The sequence below is a fragment of the Panthera uncia genome, assembly GCF_023721935.1.
Source record: "Panthera uncia isolate 11264 chromosome E2 unlocalized genomic scaffold, Puncia_PCG_1.0 HiC_scaffold_19, whole genome shotgun sequence".
Classification (NCBI taxonomy): domain Eukaryota; kingdom Metazoa; phylum Chordata; class Mammalia; order Carnivora; family Felidae; genus Panthera; species Panthera uncia.
The window spans coordinates 9,487,282-9,513,838 of NW_026057588.1; the positions used below are offsets into that span (position 1 = coordinate 9,487,282).

The 26,557-nt window shown below is 45.5% G+C and overlaps 1 protein-coding gene across 2 annotated transcripts in view; it reads right to left on the reverse strand.

The window, feature by feature from the left end:
- The window catches only part of ARHGAP35 (Rho GTPase activating protein 35), a 119,368-nt gene that overhangs the window by 53,419 nt on the left and 39,392 nt on the right, over positions 1-26,557 (reverse strand). The window contains exons 2-4 of one of the 2 annotated variants that reach the window (XR_007455634.1): positions 17,141-21,017; positions 15,988-16,268; positions 5,406-5,495 (exon numbers count right to left, since the gene is read on the reverse strand). Coding sequence is in view for 1 of the 2 variants with exons in the window: in XM_049621078.1 (XP_049477035.1) it covers positions 5,351-5,495; positions 17,141-20,824 (3,829 nt within the window). In the remaining variant the exon portion in view is untranslated. Of the gene's footprint in view, positions 1-5,350; positions 5,496-15,987; positions 16,269-17,140; positions 21,018-26,557 lie in introns of those variants that run through there. The other variant, XM_049621078.1, reaches the window with a different exon arrangement.

Here is a 26,557-nt window from a genome sequence, read left to right on the forward strand (position 1 = left end):
CTCTCTCTCTCTCTCTCTCTCTCTCTCTCTCTCTCTCTCTCTCTCTCCCTCCCTCCCTCCCTCCCTCCCTCCCTCCCTCCCTCCCTCCCTTTGCCCCTCTTCCCTGCTCATGCTCTCTTTCTCTTAAAAAAAAGGGGGGGGGGGAAAGCTGGAGAGCAAAGAAAAGTCACAGATATTTACATTTATGGTACAGTCTGACAGGCAATAGGAAGAAGAACCAAATGTACTCCTGGTGAGGCGAAGGCGACAACTGGCACATACTGAGCACTTGCCTGGGCCACGCGCCACACTCGGCGCCTCCGTGCAAGTCTGCCGGCACCTTCACGGCAGCCCGAGCGGCAGGTCCTGTCATCACCCTCAGTTTCCAGATGGGCGTAAGGCGGAACGATTCTAAACCGGGCCTAACTGCAGATCTGAAGCTCTGTATCACTAGCCCAAAACGTCTGTCCCAGCGAATCTGGTTCTTCACGTGCGTCAGGAGAAAATGCTGCATGAGCCCCCAAACAGGGGAATAGTTAAATAATCTATTTTACCGGAACGTCGTGCGGCAACTGAACGTTGTATTTTTGAGGGAGATCCTCTCTGCTTGCTTGATGGGATGCTACCCAGCTCGTGCATACTTAGTAAAACTACTTAGATCTTCACACTAAAAAAAAAAAAGCCATATCTTCACAGACTCACAAAACAATGTCTGATTTAAAAAGCAGTGATTCTCAGGGCACCTGGGTGGCTCAGTTGGTTGAGAGTCCGACTTTGGCTCAGGTCGTGATCTCATGGCTCCTGAGTTCGAGCCCCGTGTCAGGCTCTGTACTGACAGCTGGGACCCTGGAGTCTGCTTTGGATTCTGGGTCTCCCCCTCTCTCTGCACCTCCCCCTCTAGAACTTGGTCTCTCTCCCCAAAATAAACAAACCTTGAAAAAAAATTTTTTTTTCAAGTGATTCTCAGGGCACCTGGGTGACTCAGTTAGTTGAGCATCTGACTTCGGCTCAGGTTGTGATCTCATGGTTCGTGAGTTCGAGTCCCACATCAGGCTCTGTGCTGACGGCTCAGAGCCTGGAGCCTGCTTCGGATTCTGTGTCTCCTTCTCTCTCTGCCCCTCTCCTGTTCGCACTCTCTCTTTCTCTCTCCCTCTCTCAAAACCTGAATAAACATTAAAAAAATTAAAAAAAATAAAAATAAAAAGCAGAGATTCTCAAAAAATGGTCGTTCAACCCACCTCTTGGTTACTGAATTCTTTCCTTGCAGGAAAATAGGAGTAGGTAAGCTGGTAAAGTCAGGGCTCTTTTGCCTCATCTAAGTTATGCTAAAAAAATTTTTGAGAACTATCATACCACATATTATGTAGATATGTAAATATAATATTTATATGTAAATATAATGTGCATTATGTAATTATGTAAAAATAAAAATCGACACACACATACAGAGAAATAAGACTATCAGGAACTATATCAGACTATTAACAGTGGTTTCACGAAGTGGAAGATCAACGACTCTTTAAATCCTTTTTCACAGTTTTTGGCTTTTGTTGAATTTCTACAACGAACATGCTTTAATTTTACTAAGAGGAAAAAAATCCTTCCAGGGAAAAGAACACACAACCGAAAAAACCCCCCCCCCCCCCCCCCCCCCCCGCAAACACACATGCTAAATTAAATTCACAGATTCCATGTTTAACTTTTTTCCCTGAAATTCTATAAAAGTACAAACCAATGCCAAAGAGGGGATGTAATCAAACTTTAAAAGGACAAAGAAAACAAAGAAGAAAACAATGGAATTAAGGTATTCCAGCCTGAAGACCACTCATTTAATCAACAGTAATGTATGTTGTGTACCACACTCTCAGAAGACAAGGAGAGCAGAGAATCCTGTTCCCAGGAAGTGAAAACATGCTTGAGAACTACTGGGGAGGTTGCATCCAACGGCTACTGGGGGTGGGGCAGTCTTGAAGAATGAGGACAAGTTCCAGAGGCAAGGAGGAATGTGGGATACATTTCAAACCACACGAAGAACCCATGCAAAGCAGCGAAATACAAAGAAATCCTGCTTGTATTCTTGCAAGAGTAATTTTTAAAGTCTATTTATTTTGAGAGAGGAACAGTGTAAGCAGGGGAGGGGCAGAGAGAGAGAGAGAGAGAGAGAGAGAGAGAGAGAGAGAGAGAAAATCCCAAGCAGGCTCCACACTACCAGTGCAGAGCCCGATGTGAGGCTCAAACTCACGAAACCTTGAGATTATGACCTGAGTCGAAACCAAGAGCCAGACGCTCAACCAACTGAGCCACCCACCTTGTAAAACAAGTTAAAAATTAATGCCTGTAGTAGCATAAAACAGAAAGCAGAGGACAGAAAAGGAAGAAAGAAGAGAGAGAGGGAAAGAGGAAGACAGGGGGCAGGAAGGCGGGCAGACAACCATAACAGCACCAGGCATGGGAGGAGGCAAGACTGCTGAGGCCGGCACCTGGCAGGCAATGAGGCAGTAAAAAGAGGTTTTTAGTAGAGGAACCGTCATATAATCAAGACGAGGGGGGTGATGGTGGGGAAGCAAAAATGAAACAGAGAGGATAGAGCCGAGAGATGAGGAAGTAGAAGTGACAGACTTGGGAACTGATCGGAGGTGATCCTGAAGCTCCAAGCCTTTTGGTGACAGGGCGGACAGTGGTACAGTCTAAGAGAACTTTAAGAAAAGCAGCAGCTTGGCAGTGGCTGCTGGTAAAGCCTCATACCCAAAAGGATTCATAAATCCAAGGGCAAGGAGAGGTATAATTTTGTCATCGGATATCGAAAAGTGGGGGCACCTGGGTGGCTCGGTTGGTCAGGTGTCCGACTCGTGGTTTCAGCTCACATCATGATCTCGCGGTTCGTGGGTTCGAGCCCCGTGTCGGGCTCGGCACTGGCAGCGCGGAGCCTGCTTGGGATCCTCTCTCTCTCCCTCTCTCTCTGCCCCTCCCCTGCTCATGCTCGCTCTCTCTCTTTCTCAAAATAAAGAAACTTGAATTGCAAAAAGAAAAGCGAATCAGTCTAAGAGCGAGAGAAGCAAGGTGCGGGAGGGGTTGGTCAAGACCACTGCTGTGCCCAGTTAGGGCGCATGTGGGTGACACCGAGGCACCCTGTGCTACCACAGGCGAGCCACTTGAGGAGGCCGTTCACAAAAGGCTCCCCCTACAAAGGGAAGGCTCCCCCTGACAGGAGAATGCCGACTGATCAACGCTGAAGGAACCAGGGAGTCAAACGATGGGGAGAGAGTGGCTCTGCAGTGGAGAAGCTCGGCCCACACCGCCACCCTAACCAAGGGGTCCAAGTGAACGTTACCGGCGATGGGTCAAACTGACATCACGTGTCACATGGTGCGATGCACCGACAAGGACACGGCATCGCTTCCCTGCTGTTTCTGCCCAAGGTGCAAATAGGAACTTAATCGTGGGGAAAACACCCAAAAAACAAACAAACAAAAACCCCCAAAAAACGCCAAACTGAGGAGGAACGTCCTACAAAATAACTAATCTGTAGTTCAAACTATTGAGGCCATGAAAAACAGACTAAAAACTGTTCTAGATTGAAAGAGCCTCGAGACTCGACGACTAAACCTAACATGTGGTCCAGGATTAGCTCCCGGGCCCAAAATATTTTTGTGTTTTGCCATAAAGGACATTAATGGGACAACTAATGAAGTGAAAACAGAGGACAGGTTAGCGTTGGGTCAATGTTTACGTCCTAATTTTGATAACCGCACGGCGGTTATGTAAGAGAATGTTTTTAGGAATTACCCACTGAGGTAGTCAGAAGTAAAGCTGCATCAGATCTGCAAACTTTCAAATATTTCAGACCGTTAGCTACATAGAAAGCATGGTGTGGGGGAAAGTGCTAAAACACTAACACTGAAGGAACCTGGGAATTTTTGTAACTTCCGATTTGTTTAAACTTGTAATTTTTCCAGTAAGTCGAAAATACTTTGAAAATAAAGGTAAGGAGAAAGCAACCTTCCCCTCCCCCAGAATGACACAGGGTATCTTTCTGAAGTGCCAGGTCAGCATGTAAAGGCCTCAATCACCTGAATTGGACCTTTGTGCAGTTTTTCCCCTTGCACAAGGGAGAGGTGCCAGAAAGAAACTGATCTATAAGACCCGTGTCAAAAAGATGGACACTGACAGAAGTGTCCCCGTTCTGGGGACAGAACGGACTAAACAAAGCTGCAGATCCGCTGTTAGATTAGGCAAAGTGTTCACCGTGATTCAACCCTGGCGTGTTGCAGAGAAAACCCCGGAAATAACCACGAAGTCTGCTTTAGCAGGCTTCGACTTGAAACCTATTTTCCCCGGTTTGGCACATCCCACGTAAATATTAACACCGTCACGCAGCTTACTAGGATGCTGCTGAAATTATCTGCAGCACCCGCGGGCTGTGCACACCATACAATACTTAACATCATTGCAGGGAACACCGGGATCAGAGCACAGAGGGAGGCTCTAATCCCTACTTTGGTTTCAAATTGTTTAAGCCCATATTCTTGAGCTCAACTACTAATGCTAATGCCCAAGAACTGACCTAACCATGCACCCGCTTAGACTACCTTCTCCTCAAAGCTCATCCATCAGCTCTGAGAGCATCCAGGAGAAAACCAAACCAAGGGACACAATGGCAAAAGGGAGGCCAAAGAGACACGTTACGAGAACACTTAATGAACAAATAAATGTTTTCAATACAGGCGCAAATTTGTCACTTCGAGAACGATGCAGAAAACATTAAGACAGTTGTTCCTCGCAGTAACGCCAAGTTGTCAGTGGAGTTGAAATACAGCTGCCTGACCAGAAGATATCCAAGGACCTTAGCTGGGCTTTTTTTACCCCAGGGCAAAAATTCTATCAATAATGAATCCCAGGCGCCTGATCAAAGGCCAAGGTCTGCAACAGTCACGACTACTCCTTCGTTTTATTAAGCCAAAGTTTATTGCCATTTGTGCCCAGGACAGGGCTGCGGACACAACGGTAACACGCCCCTTTCCCCGCCCTCCAGCGGCTGACAGATCTTCGAGGCCACAGACAAACAGGGTGGGTGCTCTGACGGGGAGCTGAGGGAGCACAGAGAAAGCACCTAACCAGCCACAGCTGCAGGCCTGAAAACACGCTGCTTGGTGCACGGAAAGGTCTCACGGATCCCGTACAACAGCCGCAAAACTACACGCAGATGGAGACCCATAAGTCTGACAGCTGTCCAGACTGCTCAGCTCCTTCTCAGAAAGCATCTCACGCTTAAGGAGAGCTGATCCCAGAGTCTCCAGATGGCTAAGCTCGCCAGAAAGTAGCCCGTAGACAGTGAAAGCCACGATCAGCTCTGAGGTAACAACACTCTTACCTGTGGCTTCAATGTACTCAATACATCTCTCAATAAACACAGGGATGGGCTTCTCTGGAGTCACGACAGTTGTCAAGGGCACCCCAAAATAGTTACTCTCCCAGGTTGCCTTTGTGATGGACGGCCGGGGTTTGGGCTTTGGTTTCTGCACAGGAAAGAGAAAAGAAAGCATAAAACAAAAACAAAGTGAATATCAACATGCAACTTAAACATCAGCTAAAGCTTCCAGAAGGGAATTCACAGTGGTGTGGAAACTGCTGGGAAGACTCCAAGCAGGATAGAGATCCATTTGCTCATCTCACTAATTTTGTATTTTCCAGCCTCCAAATATCACACAAGATGCCAGCCAGTTGACACACAGTCACACCCTGAGTGTGAGACTGCATTATCAACACAAAGGTGTTTAGAAGAAGCAGGCCATGTTGAGTTAATAACAACGAGATGGCTATCCACATCCTTTATCAGGGGTGCCCTGGAGTAAACAGGAAGTTTTCCAAACATCCCACATGGATAATGAATGTCATACACTCAAGACGGCTAAAATCTTTAAAAAGATAAAAGATGGAATGGAGAATGAGTAATTTCCTCTTTCCAGAAAAGAAATAGAGCATGTGTTCTGCTACGGCTGGAAGCTCCAAATGAGAATTCCCTTCCATACATTAGCCCGGGGTTAAGTCTCAACGGCTTCCGAATCAGGAAAGGGTAAAACCGACTGAGCAAACATGACAAAGAAGGTAATACTTTGTCTCTTCTTTCCCAGCAGCCCCCTTCCTCCGGAGCAGGAGCAGCGGCAGCGGCAACCACTTGAGAGCTCACCGTGTACCAAGCCAGGTCCCAAATATTACTTCTTTTAAACCTCACGACATTCCGTTGAATCAAGGAAAAATGTCCCACGTGCCTAAGTCACACAACTAGTAAGTCACAGTGCTGGGATTCAAACCCTGGAGGGTCTGTCTCCAAAGCTCAGGCTCATAGACCTCTCTGAGATACTCTGCTCCAAAATTATTCAATCCTTTTATTTTGAAGCTCACATGAGGAAAAAATGCTCTGAACAAACGGTAAATTTCCTAAAAGTGACAAAAACGCACCTGAAATTCTGGACTTTTGTTAAAATATCTACTAAGGAAAAGGGTCACCAAACAGGAGCAAGGCAAATGGACCCAGGTGTAGCTCCGCCAATTCGGTTTCACGTGCAAGTTAACGAGATGAAATTAGAGGGCAGATTTATTACAAATACACGCAACCTATGAACTTGAAAGTATTTAGGGATCTTTGCATAAAATCCACTGGAGGGGACAACTAACTAGCCAGGGTCAACCGTTCGCATTCCTCATCCTGCCCGTCTTCGTTCCTTCTGGTACCTCTATTTATATGGGAACAAATCGCTTCCTGTTTAGTCTGAGATTCTCAGAGGACTTCCTGTGCAAACAAGCACCAAAGAAAAAGAACAACTGAGAAGCAAACGTACACGAAAGGAGGCACAAGCCCATCTCTAAGCCGGTTGACATTACCCGCAACGACCACCAAAAGGCAAAGACAATCCACTCTACACAGAGCCTGCTAACTGGGTCAGTCTGGAAGACTGTACCGCCATGCGAATGGATCTTGGCGTTCCAGAGAAGAACCACAAAGCCTCCACGAGGCTCACCCCTGCCCCTGTCCCACTCCTCATCAACGCAGCCACACCGCCTCTCAGGTTGCAGGGAGTGGCCACTGTTCCTTCCCCTTCCAGACTGCCTGCCAGAGGCAAACAGGCTCGGACCTAGATTTTTTACCAAAGAAATAAGGAAAAGCAAATGAGTGATTTATGATGTATCTTCACACGAGATAATTTAACCAATCTAGACTCTCTCCCTGACATCTTCTATTTATATGAAGTATAACATAAAGAATTTAAGATCTGAAATCTTAGCAGACCTGGGTCTGAATCCCGACAGACAAGTCCTGAGACTCTGGATAAGTGACTTATTAGCATCTCAGGGACAGGGCCTCCTCACAAGGTGGTCTTGAGGGTGAAATGTGGGCGACCTGGCTCAGTGCCTAGCCTCACAGGAGCCATCCAGTAATTCGAGGAAAGAGAGGGGTGAGTGCTTCTGCTGTCACACATCGTGGCAACCGGATAACCATGAGTCAAGCGATGCTCTCCCTTAAAAATGCCATACAGTTTAAATTATTAGCTACAGATTCTGAATATACAAGGAAGACCATCTGGATTTCAGCGACATTCTTTTTATCAATCTCAGTCTTGCAGAATTTCCCTGTCAAAACTGACAACAGTATTGTTCTTCAATAAAACTGATGCTTCCAAATAAATTGTTAAGGAATAAAAAATGGAACTTTTTTCCTAATCACCATAAGGCCTTCTTTTTCTTAAATTAAGTTTACTTTTATTTTTATATTTTCATTTATTTTGAGAGAGAGAGAACAAGCAGGGGAGGGGCAGAGACAGAGAGAGAGAGAGAGAGAGAGAGAGAGAGACAGAGAGACAGAGAGACACAGACCGACAAAATCCCAAGCAGGCTCTGCACTGTCAGCGCAGAGCCGATGTGGGGCTCGAACTCACAAACCATGAGATCATGACCTGAGCTGAAACTGAGAGTCGGACGCTTAACCAACTGAGACACCCAGACGCCCCTACCAAGCCTTCTAACCACAGTTCTAGTAAACGATCAATTTTAATCTTATACTTCCTTCCTCCACCTTCTCAATACCAGAACAAGATGATGAGGTGTGTTCTAACAATCTAAGTTAACTAGAAACTTTACCATCTATCAACTGAATACTACGTACTGGGCCGTTGCTTAAGTTCCTTAGATGTATGATTTCATTCCAGACTCACAACAGCTCCGAGGGTGTGGGGTTAATAACTGCATTTTACAGATGAAGCGGAGTCGTAGAAAAATTCAGTTACTTGCCCAAGTCAGTTTTGACTACAAAACTTGCTCTCTTAACCACTATGGTTCACGGCCCTTCCCTGAAAGGTCCTGGGAGAGGCAGAATGAATAAATGGATAGCTGAATAAATGATTAAGGGAACACCGACAATCTGAGAGTTTCTAAGGTGTAATAGAGGCCCACTCACATAAAATACCAGGGATCTTTAAGCTGGAAAAGGAAGGAATGGAGCATGATGACAGCTATTTCATACAGCTATAGGACTATCTCTTGGAAAGAGATTATTTTATATGATTCCAAAGGGTTATGTTGAAAGAGATAAGAAGAGAACACAGGCAATTTTGGCCTTCAATATAAAGAGAAATTTGAAAAACAAAATCGCCAGGTGTTTAAAAAGGAAGGGACTGCTCTGTATAAATATTCCAAGCACAGGCTGCAAACTACATACCTCTGCCACACCATTGTCGAGGAGATTCTGCCATTCGATGGAGGACTAAATTGGATACTGCCCTTATGCCTCTCGTCCCAAAGAATCCAAGACCCGAGTTCAGTGCTTCAACTTACAAAATGCAGAAATGGAGAGTAAGCTTTAACAACAGGATCAACTCCCGTTACTAAACGACATGGACTCTCCCTCTCAGATTTAAACAAACCCTGGTTTACAGAATGTCAAAACACCTCCTAGAAGTAAGTGAAGGCTCTACAGGGTGTCACAAAATTAGGACGGGGATTCTTGCACAACGAATTCCAAACCTTTCTAGTAAGGAAATCGGACTTTGTGGTACACACTAAGAGGTGGGCCAGATTGCCGGTATGACAAACACCACATCAGGCACCTGAAGGGTTACTGGGCACATGTCAGATGGAAACGCCACTCTTGTGAGTGGCCTGCCAGCTGTCTCAGTCCCCGGTCAGACGTGGGTCGCTCATTATGGAGTCCCTGGGGCCCTCCAAGCAGCAGGCTCTTGGAGAGGAGAAAGTAACACCATCCCAACATCAATCTTCTTTCGAGGGCACTCACAGAGCAGGCTGAATTGAAAAAAAGCATCTAGCCGGAGGAGACCAAGCCCTGAGAATAATCTACACATCTGTGCCTCTAAGTTTAGAGTCTTATTGGGTCAAAAATGGAAACCAGTGATTAATCTGGAGTGGCCATGTGCAGGCCACTGCTAGGTACTTTGCACAATTACCTGAAACCTTACAACCATCTTCAGGGTAAGGGTTATTAGCACCATTTTACAGGTGAGAAATCAAGCTCTGAGAGAGTCACACCCAGCACTGAGAGAGCCAGGCTCCAGAGGCTAGTGATCTATAAACACCAAAGCCCCTTTTTCCCCTACGTGAACCCTATGATGAAATGCCATGACAAAAACCAAGGACCGGGTCAGTTGGAACCACCTTCGTCTTGTGCTTTTGGATGGATCTATTTTTTGAACGAGCAACACAGTGCATTGTTCTTTACTTCAGCTTCCTTAAAAACAGGCCCGATTCTTAGTCTTGATAATACCCAGGTGGCAAAGGAAACAAAGAAACGAACCAATAGTTTCTGCCAGGACGGCACTGCGAAGAGACGGTGGTTGGAATTTCCCACTGGCCCCTTGGCTTTCGAAACAAGAAAAGAGCATAAAGGGAAACTCCCAACTCTGGTGGAGTAGGAAGACATCTGTAAGCCCACGGGGGTCCCTCTGGAGTCCACGGGGACAAGAAAAAGGTTCGAATGCCATGCGAAGAATGAGAAGCGACTGACAGAAGGGCCCTTTCTATCAGGCTGCAAGATGAGTGGGTTCCAGGGCCTGATATGCAGTAGGCGCTCCATAAATTTCCTGAACAAAAACAGTTTCCAATAGTGCACAGGGCCAATATTTCTTTATATTTTTTCGAGTTTAGCTGAGATGAGGACGATCTCTGTATGTACAGAAGTTTTTCTTCTCCTAAATTGTGCTCCTTTCCCGCGGATGGAGGAGGCGAGGCTCAGAAGGTCTTATACTGGCACTACCGTCCCAGACTCCCTTTTAAAAACCAGATGAGGTGGTGAATTCCCTATGTCACTGTGTGGCCACTGGATAAAGGACAGTCATTTATGTACACATGTGACTGTTACCCTACTTAACTCAGTAAGGATCTTAGCATTTTTGTTTTTTAACGAATCATGCCCAAGGTCACAGAGCAAACTAGCAGCAGGGCTAATCCCAGGACCAAAGTCCTCTATCCCCCTCAACGAACTTACAATCTAACTGGTAAAAGAAAGATATATCCCTGGCAAGCAAAGCTGATCTAGACATCAGGCTCAGTAACAACTGAGCCACAAAGGAAAAGAGTCTCCCACGGCTCCCATGGAGAGCTCAGCCATTCCTTCTGGATAAAGAACATTCTATCTTCTGTGGGAATAGCAGGTACAGCTATTTAGCGATTTTGAGCTGACAACTTCAAATATTCTCTCCTGGTCTCTATAAAATACCTTTAATACATGTCAAGTTATTTAACCAGATTTTAAAGTCAGAACATATGATCACCACAGCTGTACCACCTAGCAGTCTTTTAAATGCTTGGTAACCTATCTAATGAAGGAAATAAAAAACAGAATGCAGGTTGCTGGATTCTCTCTTTTTTTTTTTAAAGGAGGAATGCCATAGACAGAATGTATTCTGGGACAGGGATAGTGCCCTCTGAATGAGAACAGTTCTCCCTCCCAAGAGTGATATTAGCAAAGCCCTCGAGAGGCCCTCCCCTCTCGCCACGGTTTGCCAAGCAGTGTACTGGCTGACTCTGGATTAAGGGAAACTGGGAGGAGCCTTACAAAAACCAAAAGATTCCATACACAACGTGACTACAGGTTTCCCCCAAAGCACCTCTTACATTCTGTATTCAACATTACAGCTTTCTGATGAGTAATGATTCGTTCTTATTTCCAACAGAGCTTCAAAAGAACCTTTTCAATTACGTTACTCACTCGTGCCCCAAATGTATTCTTGGTTAACTGGTGCTCCCTCTTCTGGCTCTGAAAAAAATCTAAGCCCAAGTTTAAGAGGAAACCTGAGGGTGGATCTGTTCTCACTGGCAAAGTCTGTTATGAAAGCACAAACGCTTATTAGACTTGGTCTCCTTCACGCTGCCAGTTAGTATTACAGCCAGGTCACCCACTGTCTTGGGGCATCTTTTTTAGGGTTGGGAAAGGAAGCAGCATAAAGTCTCTGCCTTCCTAGCATCCCTAATCCTCTCCCAGGATGGGAAAAGACATGTGCCATCCCTTCACAGGCCCCAAATCAAGCGAGACCACAGCCTGTTGCTCTAGAAAGGCATGAAGTCTGGCAAATCTGGGTCAGCCCCTGCTGCTGTCTCAGACTGAACGGCCAATGCAACAGCGGGCTAACTAGGAAGGAGGGTCCACTAGTCCCAGGAAAGTTTTTTTTTTTTTTACAAACATCCTGCCTGATCCAACACTCACTGAATTCGGACTTCCCAGAGTTACAGGTCAGTTTATATCTGCTTGCCTCTTCTCAAATACTGGATAAAATGCATTCAGAAGACCTTTCTCTATGGAAGCAGAGGTGATTCTTGACTCCTGCTGAAATAATTTGGATCCTAAAAAGACATTTCAGTATCACTAGGTGGTGGATGAGAACAAGTTGATTCAGTGATGATCAGAGCAATTCTCTGCTCTTTGAAAACTAGATATGGGTTGCCCATTGTCATTTTTTTTTTTTTTTTTAAGAACAGGTGTGCTATAAGCTAAGGCCCATAGTTAAAGATAGTCTATTTTTGTCACCAAAAACACACTACAGCAGTTCTTTGGGCTTAAAATAAACTGAGAAAACGCATGACACCAGCTCAAAACAATTTCTCAAAGTTCCAGTCGCTATTTCAGTGTCCCCACGCCTTTTTTGTCCTCTACTCAACTAGACTCTGAAGCCAGAAACAAATAGCACCAGGCCATTCTTAGGGGGTAGTGTAGGGAAATGGATTTTTTTTAGATAATAATCACAGTCCTTTGTCTGAAATGAACAGATTACTAGACTGATTGAGTGGTCCAAATGCGTGCCTGGCTATTGAAGATTACCATCTTTCTTGCGGGCTGGACTCTACCGACCCGTTGGAAGCGGAAGTCAGAAGAGCAGGTTCAAAAATCTCAGCTCCTCCATTTAGAAAACTACACCAACATGGGCGGCGGCAACTGGAAAAGGGCTGGTGCCGCACCTGGCGCACAGCACGCGTTCGGTACCTCCGGGGAAGGATGAAACCCCACGGTATTCGCAACCCTGCCATCCCCGGCCTGCTTCCCCTTCACTCTCCGCAGCAACCACTCTAGGTTTCTTCCACGTGTTGTTTTTTATTTTTTCTTTCTTTCCCCCAGCTCCAAGTTCCACGCTGTTTTCTCAAGAGCTCTCCCCAGAAAACCTCCACCCTCACTGCCTTTGTCCGCCTCACTCCGTAAGTCTCCATTTACACACTGTTGCCTTGGGGAGCTTTACCGGACCTTCGCTGAGGTTAAAACTCCTTGCCCTACAATCCCTTAGCACCCTGTAGCTCCTCTGTGGCAGTATTCAAAATACCTGTCAGCGCATATTTAAAATCCGCCATCCCTCGACGGTAAGCTAGATAAGCACACCACCACGCGCAGCACCCTCAGCACAAAGCCAGGGGTACCACCGCTCACTAAGCGTCCGTGCGCTGAACTGGAGGTTTCCTTCCCAAAATGAATGAAGGAGCACATGCTTTGGAGCAAAAATCCTTCTCTTAAAAGATGCAATTCTTTCAGGAATCAGAAAATCCAAGGTCAAGTAGCCCCCCCCCCCCATCTTTAAGGCTACGGTATTTATTTGGCCTCACAGCACATTGAGTAGGCCTAGCCTTTTCTGAAGCACACACTGAGAGTCTTTCCCGAGCAGGTTACAAAGAGCTCATATTTCATACCATTCAGCTTGTCTGTCAAAATGCAACATCCCTCCCTGGGGAGCTAGCTGTCCAATTCCCCAGCTGGTTTTTATTCACACTAGAAACTTTAACTCCGTTCTAGGCCTCACAAAATGAGAGCTGTGTCCACACAAAGCCCCAACAACCAGCCGATTCACTGAATCCAATGAAATAAGCCAATTCACTGGGGGGGGACACAAACTGTCAAACTGGTTACTTGGTGCCTTATAGACCAAACAATGCGTGATTGAATTGGTTTGCTTTTTCAATAGGTTGTCTTGTCATGTGGTAGCTACAGTGAGTGAAAGATTTTCTTTATCATTCTGTTGTCTTTTTTTTTTTTTTAAACACAAAGATAAGAGCACATCAGATAGAAGGGTGAATAGCCAATAATGTCTTGTCTTTAAATCCATGGTCAAACACACTAAATTCAGCAACTTGAGCTTGCCCAAAAGGCACATTTTGTGGACCAAGACTCCCAGCCTGTGGTTTCTTTTTTTTGGGTTTTTTTTTTTTTTTTTTTTTTTTTTTTTTGGTTTTAAAATAAGACCCTGCCGGTCCTGATCTCATCTTTGCAAACGCATGATACTGTGAGACAGAGACCATGTGCAACACCAACTCTTTACAGACAAAGCATCTATTCATGGGCCCCACTGAAGTGCAATCGTAGATTTTCAATTTCATTCAGCTGAGTGCGGAAGGCTCCCACTATGAGGGTGGGTTGCTAAATGGTTCAGCTGGGAAAAGGACCCAGAATGACAGTCAGCCTTACAGTCTTCACTTTCATTAACAGAAATGAAAGCGATTCCCTCACTCCAACTCCAATTTTACAGTAAAGAGCTAATCTAGCAAATCGGCCAAGGGAAGCTGAGCAATTTCTCTTTCTCCACATCACATCGGTACCCAGAGCACAGCTTTTTGTTGTTGTTGTTGTTAGGGCTGTTGCTAGGGCAAGTGCTGAGAAAGCAGCTAAGTAACACACAGGGTTAAAACTTACACAAAAGGGAGGGACGAAGTTGGTCCCTCAAGCCCTCGGCTAGACCAGACCAGCACTCTCCTCTCCTTGAATACGACATGCACATTTTCACCTTCAAGCCGTTCCTCACCTCTGCCACTTCTTCGGTTCTACCCACTCTTCAAGGTCTAGTTAAATAACACTGCGATACCTAACACCTGTCCGAGATGCAGTACGCCGAGTGTTTCACGTGCAAAACCTCATTCCGTTTCTCACCACCACATGAGGAAGCTGCCACTATGTTCTCCCTTTGTGCCGAAGGGATATGGCAGGTGAATCACGCGCCCCAAGTCCCAGTGAGGAAGCGGAGGAGTCGGGATTTGGCTTTAGGCCCTCGATCCCGAGCTCCTGATCACTACACACGCTACACTACCTTCACCGCCCCCAGCGGTGGGATTTCCACTCTGCCTCCACACAGCGCCCCCTGGGCACACCACCTATTTCCAGGAGTTGTGGAGGTCTCGCTGCCTCCACTGGGAGCCACGGTCTGGGCAAGAAGGATCCGTGCCATTTCCCCAGTGGTGTCTAACATTCTGGCACCCGGGAGGTACTAACTGTATCTTCCATGACCGACTGGCTCTCCCTGCACGTCAGATAAATACTGTATTGCCGTGTCACGCCAATAAAAATCAGAAGCCAAATCCCCCACGTAGGGGTTGGCTTGGCATTCTCTGTCCTATGGTATCTTGCTTTTCCAGTAAGACAAGTGTCAGTCTGCTTTCTTAAGGCAGCAATTTTAATAGGAGGTTTGCCCGAACGAACGGGGAAGAGAATGAAGGCTGATCTCTGGATTAGGGTGACAAAGCAACTACACTCATTTCAAAGCACCATTTTCCGAGGCAGGAAAAGACAGTTTCACCTTTTACTCACACTTTCCAAAGGATACTCCTGAACTGGCTTCTGGCACGCTATGGCTCTTGGGCCAGAGGTGTCATTTTTATTTGACTTGAAGAGGTGTGGCCCGCATAACTAAGACGGGAAGTTAATCACTTCTTGCATGCTGACCCAGCAACCCAGGGTAAGGAAGTTCTAGTTTAGGAAGGGCTCTTTAAAAACAGGGTCCCCGGCCGTCTTCGGCTGAGCCTAACGTGTGCGCTCTTTAAAGCACGGTCTGTTTGGGAATGTGTCTTAAAAGCATGATCTTCAACAAGTGTTAAAAATGTAGTTAGAAGTCAGAAGATCAGTTACAACTCAGTGTGCTATTATGCCACCTTCCTAATTCCCAGGTGTGCAAACACCCCCACAAATTAAGACTGCCAGCATTCAGATAAGCTATTCTGGTAACAGTCTTCATCAGGAGTGGAGGAGGAAGAGAAGAAAGTCAAAACGTTGAAAATGTTTGGATTCCAGGATCATTGAACAGGAGAGCTTTGAGGAAATACTGGGAGGCAGGTGAGGCTAACTTCAGACTTCATAAATACGAAAGGTTTTCAATGGGTCTGCCCATTACTAACCCTTGGAGGACAAAATACTGAAGGCAGATGAAGGAATCCAAGAGAAAAAACAAGGGGAAATCAAATAGGAGAATGCCTATGGTATTTATTAATGTTCAGTTCGGGGTGGGCGGGGGGCGGGGGGGGGCGGGGAGGGGGGGGAGGACAGAACACACAACAATGCTGCCCTGCCCTTTCTAAAATTACACAGGTGAGGAAGTTCTGGAAACTCCAGCCAATGGTGACTGGGAACCACTGTGTATGCTATGAGGGAACACAAAGTGAAGGTGCGCTCCCTGTGAGGCCATGGAACCATGTTCCTCCACCTGCAAGGGCCCTCCTAACCAGTAAGAGCTGCAGAACTAGCCTCCAGGTGGTACTTACTTTACAACAGAATTGTCAACTCTAGATCCTTCTGATTTGGTACGTCTTGTAATAACATAAGTTTTTGGCATCCTTTCTTCCAAAGTTCCCTGAAATGTTTTCAGACAAGTGACTTTGTTCTCTGCTGCTTCACGGCAGGGAGAGGAGGAAAAGCTTTCAATGCAGAGAAATCCTCATTCTGTATGTCGCAAGGCTGGTCGTGGGCTAGCATATAACACGCTTTTATTGTCCTGTCTCACCAAGATGTCTTTCTCTGAAAAAACAGAGTGTTTCGCTCTGCTCTAAATGGGGGGAAAAAAAGAAAAATCTGGGAAATACCTTTTCTGTCTCAAATCTTAAGCCCAAGGGGACAGGGCACCCTACTTTGTACACCACAATTCGAAACAAGATAAAGAGGATTCACCTGCTGCTGTTTCCTCTCCATCTGATGGCAGGCCTGACACTCATAACACACGCGGTTTACTTTCTTTCTCTTCTCCCCATCCTGCTTTGGTCCCTAAATAAAACCTGAAGCCGTCACAGCAACTCACTTAAATGATGCAGCTGGAGGGCACTCCAATCTCACAAATATGGGACAGGTTTATAACTCACAGTGGCAAGTTACTTCTTACTTTTCACTTACGTAAAGACCCTTCACTCATTCGCATATGCAAACAAAATAATCATCCAGTGTTTCCTAATCTAAGATGCAGCAACCTTACGGGTCAGTGAGGGGAAAAAGGAGCTTTTAAGAGGCATATGGATGAAATGTTTGTCTAGCAGTCAGAGACTGAAGCATGCAACTTTAGATTCTGGTGTTCACATAAAGGAAGAGCAAGCATATCGTCACTGGCTTGGCTACCTGTCAGGACACCGACAATTTCTACACGATCTGCTCATTTTGGAAGTACCTAACTCTTGTTCTGGACAAAGACAACTCAAACTCAGGCTGTCTATCCAAGGTCCTTACTACTCCAGAGCTGCCAGCGGTAGCAATCTGAGACACTGCCTACTTTTTTACACCAAGTCAGAGAGTAAATGCACACACCGACCAATTTTTTTTAACCAGAATAAGCTGTCCTTGAAAAATCATCATCGTCGTCATCATCAGTCAGCTCTCACCCAGACACTGTGCAAGCCACTCCTATGATTCATTCCTAAACTGGTGTCTTACCTTAGTGTTCCTCCGTAGACTGCGAAGAATATTCCTCCTCCTTGGGTCTTCGTCTGTTTCATATGGAATGACGGCATTGTCCCCTTTATAACCTTGAGATGCCTGATCCTCCTCTTTTTTCCGAATGGGCCCTAGCTCATCATCGCTCCCCACACTGAAGCTGGTTCGATAACTAGCAAACCTCCCTAGCCGGCTGCATCTCGTCCTGTACAGCACGGGCTTGCTCACGATGGACACCTTGCGGCCTCGCTCTAGAGAGCTGGTGTCCATTTCACTGTCGGAACCGTTGCCACTGCCGTTGGACTGGGCTTTGTTGATATTCCGAATGGTGATGATTTTGCCTTGGGTGCTGTCATGGGGCACTGAATATATGTTTTCTTCTTCGTTCCTTGGCTTGACCACAGCATCCATGGGTTCAGCATAATCGGAAGGATCAAACCCATCCGGAGGTAGCCAGGTGCTAGAAGACACAGACTTCCTCTGCCCATCTCTATGGCCTTGGTCTAAATAAGACAGATCCCCCTTTGTGATCTCAAAATGGACAGGAGGCTTTGGTTTGACTGGTGGAGGTACTTTGTTGTTCAGTTTACTCTCAAAATTGCTCATGATGAACGACAGCCCATCATTTCCCTCCAGTTCCATAGAGAGCTTAGAATGGTCTTTGGACAGAGAGGGCAGTGACGTGTCTTCTCGAAACAAGCTGTAAGAAGGCGGCTCGATATCCTCTTCTGAATCCTGCAGGTTGGAGTTGCAGAGTGGAGAGCCCGCTCGGGGGGAGTTAAACACCTCTTCCGTGGTGCTACAGGCCTCGGCAGCGTTATCGTACATATGAGTAGCCTCGATTATGTTCTTTTTATCCACCACATCCTTAAAAAATGGGTGGAAGATCTCAAGTTTGTGCTGGGGTTGGCTACAAGGGATGCTTGTGAACCTCCCGTCAATCTCTTGAGCAATCTCCTCCCCTTCGGTCAGCTGTTCCCGACTTAAGTCATTGTCCAGGACATCTACAGCGCCGTCAGTGAGTGCGACCAACTGAATGGGGATAATATCCTGCACTTCACAAAGAAAGGCACGTAACATAGCCAAGGAGGCCTTACGTTTGGCTGAATAAAAAACAATGTACCCATGGACCAACCGGCTTTTTCTGATGCTAAATGAGGAATGGTACGAAAGAACAGACAGTTCGATGCGCTTCTTGTGGAGTCCGATCGGTAGTTCAAGTAAAACAGAGTTGTTGCTTCCACAATGGGAAGACTTACAGGTCTGGGACTGAAGGACAGGATAGAGTATGTCATCTGCACTGAAAGGATCGCCACACATCAGACACATGACAATTCGCAGGTCAACGTCAGCCAGATCTTTGATGCTAGCAGTAGAACTGACCAGGTTTAAGTTACGCTTGGAGTCCAGGAGTCCCTTCAAAACTTGACTGATTTGCTTTTCATTAATGTTGCGTCCATAACCGATGCCAGCAGAAGCAGGGTCGAGAAAGACACACTGAAGTTTGCTAGCAATCTGCTGACCTTGTTGTATTAGGCTATGCAGGGTCTCTCCACTGGTGTCTCCTCTCTTGTTAACTAAGATCAACGTCAGGGGAAGATGGGCTAAATGGTTATCTCGCCTGCCAAGTGTGGACTCTCTACTCTTCTCTATACTCTCCACCACATAGGATAGAGATTCCTTTGAATTGTAAAGGCAGAGGCAGCCGTGGGGCTGAAATGTTGGCGTTTGGAAAGAGTTCACGGGAAGCCTGACATTCCCTTCTATCGGCCTCAGGGAAAGCTCATACATTTTACCATCTATCACATACTTATCATCATTTGTACAAAGAGCTCGAATCTCATTGGCCAACTCACGTGCGAGGCCATCTTTGCCTAAGATAACCAAGTTGATCCTATCAATGTTGGGGTCAGACAGTGAATTTTTCTGATTCCGGTCAGATGGTCGGATAAACCGAGAACTAATCAAGTGCTCGATCTTAGCATCCACACAAGCTGGGCAGCTAGGGCACGTTTCCTTGGTTGGGTGATACACAAAATGAATGTGCTTCAGGATAAGGGCATCACGCTCCGCTTGGAGCTTCTGTAATGCTTTAAATCGCTGTTCCTCCCCCAGAACATCCTGAATGACACCCATCTTCTCCTTGCTGGGCTTAGCATCCAGCTCCAGCTCATAAAACAACTCTGAATATTCCAAAAGCAGCTCCTGAAACTCTTCCTTTGCTCTGTCTATAATTTGCTTTTGGTGTTTGCCATAAATATCCATGTATACGGATTCTTCCAGCCACTGGTAGAAATCTTCGTTCATAATGAAACTACGGGCCTCTTCCCAAGGCTTTCCGGGAGTTATGAAGGGAGAGGTCTCCAGGTTTTCTTTAAATGCCCTTCTCATCTCAGCTCTTTTCCTCTCGTTCCGCAGCTTCTCTAAGTGGGCCTCGTACAGCTGCTCGGCAGGGACGGTATCCATCAAGTCAAAGGGAATCCGCTCGTTCTCCATATTGTCAATGTGGCTGGTGGCATCCCACGGTGTCTCTTCGAGCACGACAAACCACTTCAGGAATTCTGGCTTGGTCTCCAAGAGCTTTTTGGTTTTTATGCAGCTCAGGTGGTCTATCTCATCTAGACTGGGTATAAGAGCTTCAAAGGCTAACGGCAGGGCTGCGAGGTACAGCTTTCTCCTGCGCTCAATGTGCTCGTGCTTGAGGCGGTGGATGTGCTGGAGAAACAGCTTCTTGGCTTTCTGAGTACCTTCCAGGTAGACATAGTCCTGGTACTCAGGAGAGGCCTGCATCTTTCGGCTGACACTCGGCCAATTCTCGTTGTGGCTCTTCACAATGCGACTCACCAGCCACTCATACTTGTCTTTCGCTGTAGCTATCTGCTGACTCTGCTGCTTGAGAGCTTCAAAATAAGGAATGATTTTCGTCTTTCCCCGACTTTTATCAATGAGTTGCACTAAGGTGCTGAAAGCCAAGTCCACGTTTACGTTGGATCTTGCTGAGGTCTCCACAACCTGGAGGTTCTTTTTGCTTAAGGCAAAAGTATGTGCATCTCTAATGTACCGCTCAACGCCCTCATCACACTTAGTCAGGACCACCACTATGGGCTTTTTTGTTTTCGCAAGCTGATTGTAGAGATTGGACACAAACTTGAGCTGGTCATCAAAGTTCCTATTCATGCCCCTGCTAACGTCAATACCAAGAAGAAAACCATCAATCAGCAGCTTTCCATCCGGCATCTGTTTCTGCTCAAAGTCCTGCTCCAGCCCCAGCTGGTCAGTGCAAAAGTACATGAGTTTTTCAGCTGATGCGAGCTTGGTTGCAGCAGCTCTCTTGATATAGGGCTGCAGGGCCGTGCTTCGATGAGGTTGAAAAGTCTGATCATCGATGAACTCAGTCTGCTCCACAATGTGCATCTTACATTCCACACAATCCTCCAGGGAACGGCTAACTTCTCCCCAGTAGAGAAAGTGGTCATTATTGACCACTCGCCCGCCAAAGTCACTGGTGCTGAGGACAGAGGTATGGTCCAAGTGAAACTCATCAGCACTCGGGCGCACGAAGCGGTTGCACAGGCAAGACTTCCCAACGCCGCACTGGCCCTTCTCCTTCTCGGTCCCAGACAATCCCACCACACTGATGTTGTAGGTGGGAATGCGGACATCTTGCTTTCTTGCCATCATCATCGTCGACACATCCTGCCACAATCGGCCACTTCCAAGATCAGATTAGTGTTTTCCAGTGGACCTGATGGTTTCCCCACATTATCAGTGGGGGCCGGCTGCCCACGAGGTCAAAGTGTCAGGTCCCATAGTGTTTGTACACCAGCACGAGGTCAGTTTTCACCACTTCTCATCGCCAGATAGTAAACATTTCTTCCTAGACGGGGGCGGGAGGAGAAAGAAAACCCATCAGCATCCTAATTTTGGAACCTGATTTTAGTCGCTGAACTAGAGCAAAAATCAATTTTCTCGTTCAACAAATACTTAAACATTAAATGTGCCAGGCCTCACGCTGAGTGAAGATGTAAGAGGAAGACTGACATCTATGTGCTCTCAATACCTCTAACAGAGGAAGACATACAAGTAAGCAGTTGTGCTGAGTGTTAAAACAAGAGTTTGAGGGCTTCTTGGAAACACGGCTGATACCAGGGTTAGAGCAGAGTTAGTACAAGAAGAGCCTGGAACATCCTATTGTGCAGGAAAGGAAGTGCTTGAAAAAATGACAGGGCACCTCACAGACACAGGAGCCCACTTGAAGGGGATCCCACTGGTCAAATCTGAAACAATTTGAGCACCAAAATAATTAAAGACAGTAATGGATTATAACCCACTGCCAAAAACAGAAACCTGAGTTCATACTACTGGATCAGACAAGAATCATCCCTTGATACCCCATCTAAGGGGAAGATTTTGATGAGAATCAGGATATCTGCACAGACCTGAGGTGCCTCCTGATATGCTACTTATCAGCTGCAGAGGGAAGAGGTACCAAAAACCACTAATTATACAGTAAAGAAACTGGCTTAACACTTTGTTTTAAAAAATTTTTTTTAATCTTTATTTATTTTTGAAAGAGAGACAGAGTGCAAGTGGGGGAAGAACAGAGAGAGAGAGAGGGAGACACAGAATCCGAAGCAGGTCCCAGGCTCCGGGCTGTCAGTACAGAATCCGACACGGGGCTTGAACTAATGAACTGCGAGTCGGACGCTTAACCAACTGAGCCACCCAGGTACCCTGGGTTAACACTTTGGGTAATGAAAATTATCACCACCAAAGAGGGACGGAAGGACATCATGGGCCTCCAGATGTGGTACCCCCACGAGGACACATTACTAAGCGGTGTGATGACCTAGAATGTATTCCCTCAACCGAATCACAAGGAAACATCGGATAAACAAAAAACGAGCAAGATTCTATTATGGGGGTTGGGCGGGGGGAAGTGGCACACACCCTATACTTCTCAAAAAGTATCCATGTCATAAAAGACAAAGAATGGCTATGTAAACATTCTAGATCAAGAGAAGCTAAAGAGACATCATAACTAAATGCAATTGTTTGAACCTAGAATGGATTCTGCACCAGAATGGGAAATACAGGACATTATTAAGTCATTTAACAACACTGGACTCTGAACGGAATATTATACAGAAGTATTTGATCAATGTCAATTTAGGAAGGTAACTACCATGTAAGCGAATAGGCCTACTCTTATAAAATACACACTGAAGTATTTGGGGGGGAAAAGACCATAATGTGTGTGACTGGTCCAGAAAAAAATATGTATATACGTTGAAAGAAAGAATGCGCATGCGGTAAAATGTTAACAACAGGTAAATCTGGATAAGATATTCCTTTGTGCCATTTTAATTTTTTTGCAACTTTCTATAAATTTGTGATTGTTTCCAAATAAAAAGCATTTTTAAAAAGGTGTGAATATTGGGTGGTTTCCTTGACGAGAACAGAATAAGCTTTGTGAGGACAAGGTCCACCCCTTCTCGTTTACTTCTGTATCCTCAGCCTATGACACGGTGCTTGACACGAAGATTTACTGAAGGAATGAGTCAGGGAATGACTATGAGGGCATATTACACCCAGTGTTTTGATTGAGGAAGGCCTTTCTGGAGGAAGTTCCACCTCAGGAGAAACCTGAAGTAGGTGAAAGAAACACGGAGACTCCTCTCCGCAGAAAAAGGCACGGCCCCTCGAGTGTGTGTGGGGAGCGGATGGGTGAGACGCATTAGAAGCAGAAATCAGATTAAACCTCTTTCAAAGAGTCTGCAGTCTTTCCCGAAGGCTATGGGGAACCACAGAACGTGGCTGAAAAGTGGCACCTTAAAGGACCTAAAGTATGAAGAGGTGAAGTAATGAAACGTCATGAGAATATCTTATGATGTCTTTAGCAACCTCCTGGTTAACAGAAATCAAATACATAGGCCTCGGCTGTCTCCACATAAATGGTCTTCTGGCTACTACTGCTTATACTGCACTGCAGTCTACTCACGCGTGCAAATATGACCACGCGACGGCCGAACGTGTAGCCAAATGAACAGTCTCCTGAGATAACTCAGTTTAAAATAAAGAGAACAGGGGCGCCTGGGTGGCTCAGTCGGTTAAGCGGCCGACTTCGGCTCAGGTCACGATCTCGCGGTCCGTGAGTTCGAGCCCCGCGTCGGGCTCTGTACTGACAGCTCGGAGCCCGGAGCCTGTTTCAGATTCTGTGTCTCCCTCTCTCTCTGACCCTCCCCCGTTCATGCTCTGTCTCCCTCTGTCTCAAAAATAAATAAACGTTAAAATAAATAAATAAATTAATTAATTAATTAAAATAAAATAAAGAGAACAATTTTCTTTTGAATCTCGGTCATGGCTGGTAGGAACCCAGCATCTCCACAACCTGAATATATTTTTGTGAGCCTTTCTCCTAAGAGATGCCACGGGAAGTCACATCATCATACTTTATTCTAAGAAGAGGGGGTGATGAATGAGAGAGGAAAGTTGTCCCCTATGATGATAACCTCAAAAGGTCACAGACCTTTCCCAAACATCCATTATCTTCCCTCGATAACCGAGAAAGCCCAACCCTCCGTGGAAACAAAACGTGCCTACGTGTGGTATGTAAAAATGATTTGACCATTGTCAAGACGGAAATCTCAATGATCATAAGCAATCACCTCCAGATAACCTAATGGCATGCTCCTAAAGAAGCCAAGGTCCAGATTTCAGCAGAAATAAGCAGACATCCATGTGAAAGATGGATCCCCATCCTCCACTTCCCCAGGCGACTGCTTCCTTAGGTAAAATCGTAAGATGTTTACACACATCCTCTGAAATACCCAAATAGCAAAGATTCATACGAAATCACAGTGCTTTTGCTTATTACTCGTAGTACACATATACACAATTTTGTTTCCACCTCTCGGGAGACTCAGGTTTGACAGAGCCTCAGATAGGAATGCTGATGAAAGTGTAAGTCAGGGGTGCTCCTATCACAGAGCCCTTCTCCGTCAATTCCCCATCCCAGAGTCTGGCAGGACTCAAGGCCACCTACTTGATCAATCCTGAAATGCAACTTGGTGACGGGGTCCCACTTCGAGTGACTGCTGCACGCAGCTGGCAAGTCATCCCCCTTATTCTCTGTAAAGTGGGTCGAATAAGCTCTCTCTTCACAGAAATCCCAGGAAAACAAAACACCAAACCTGCTCTTGAACCTCAAGAAATAGAGACGGCAGCTCAACTTTGAACTAAGCTAAAATGTATTCTCCAAACCTTGTTTGGTCAGTTTCTTCAGCGCATGATATTCTGTGCCGCCCATGCAAGTCAACGTCTCCGCTATCTGAAGGACGCTAAAGACAGAAAGCAACAACTCTCGACTCTCAAGAACGTAGCAACTCATATTTTAAACCCAGAATGCTGCTGACTACACTAAAAAAGCTACCAAACAATGAGAATCAGCTGGCAAAGGAATGGTTAATTTGGGGACACCTGGTAACTTTCCACTTGGTAGAAATCGAATAGGTTCCCCGGTAGAAGCACACTCTTCTTACATGCCTTGTCTTTGATGTCCGGATAATGCAGTTTTACTAGTTCCTCAATTGGACTGAATTACACGGTAAACAAAGACTGTTATAAATCTAAGAACGCTGCAAACACTTGGTTTAAAGGAAATAGCTCGAAGTGCTTGGTCACAAACACGTTCAACTTTTCCAAGAGGTGGATTAAAAAAAAATTAGCTGAGTCACTAAATTTAATGATCTTAAGGCCACAAAGAAAGAGAAAGTAGAAGATGGGGCATGTCCGAGACTTTGCAATATCTTTAGTTTACATCTGATAGGAACCGGTGTTCTTAGCGGGCCACCAAACTCCTCAAACGGCAAAATCCAAATGTCCATTCTAATAATTTGCCAATATTAGTCCTTTGAAAACTGAAGAGTTACAGCAGAGGGGGAGAAAGCATTCTTTAAACTGAAACGACTTCTATCTTCAAGCTTTAGACAGCTAGTTGTATTAGAAAAACTAAACCCTAATATTTAGTAGTTTTACACCACAAGTCAACTCCTTCAAAAAGGAAAATACTTCAGGGGCACCTGGGTGGCTCAGTCGGTCGGGCGTCCGACTTCGGCGCAGGTCGTGATCTCACAGTCTGTGAGTTCGAGCCCCGCGTCGGGCTCTGTGCTGACGGCTCAGAGCCTGGAGCCTGCTTCAGATTCTGTGTGTCTCTCTCTACCCCTCTCCTGCTCATGCTCTGCCTCTCTCAATCTCAAAAATGAATAAATGTTAAAGAAAAAATTTTTTTCAAAAAGTAAAACACTTCAGGAACATCTTCAGTTTTTGTTACAAATATATGCAGCACTACAACATAACGCAAACAACTGAGAGCTCTTTCAGAACCAGCCACCAGACTTCCGGAGTTATTTACTTGACTTGTTTAACCACTATACCAGCTCCCCAAACAGTGTCTCAACTGGAAGGTAGGGGGGTGTTTTCTTTTTTACCACCTCTACAAAACTTAGGGCAAGAAGTGGCAACATTCCCAAGACAGTACACATTTCAAAGGACACAGAAATGCCACTGTGATCCAGCATTACTATGACTGCTAAAGTTCATACTGTCAACAGCTCCATCAACACGCGTCCCCCCCACCTCCCGTCTTACCCCCAAGAGGAAATGTTTCTGGGCTCTGTGATCTGGAATGTACCCTAAGACACAGATCCACCACTATTACCCATAACCAAAACTACTGTCTCTATCTCTGAGAATAGTCAAATTCTGAAGATGCATTTGGTTTCAAACAACCACGTATAGAATACCACACCAAACTAACAATACTATAATATTATACGGTAATTATATAATATTACATGATAATAAAGCAAAGAAATAATTTCATAGGGAGTTGCTAGCAAAAAGGAAGTAAAATACTTGGTACTATAATTTTTCTTAATCCCAATAGAGGAAGGGAATGGAAATATGCACTGTAACTAACAAGGCAAAGAGCATTTTCTAAACCTCCTTAATACCTCATACTTCTCACCACCTTAAATTTCTGAATAAGTTTTCAAAGCTATGAATACCATCAGCAGCTGGTTAAAAGATCTGCATTAAGTAGATACAAGACTCTTATCTATGGGAGAGAGGAAATGCAAAAGGGGGGATCTAACTGGAAAACATTTTTCTTGTGAGAGAGACTCCAAAAGGAGAATTTTCTAGAGGAACAGATTTTCCAAATGAACCAGGAAGGATGGAATATAAAAGCTCCAGTAAGAAGAAAACACAACTCTATGGTCTACTGAACCACCAAACTTAAACAAGATGGTCTTTTTTTAAAAGAAAAAATTTTTAATTATTTATTTTTGAGAGAGAGAGAGAGAGAGAGAGAGAGAGAGAGAGAGACAAAACATGAACAGGGGAGGGGCAGAGAGA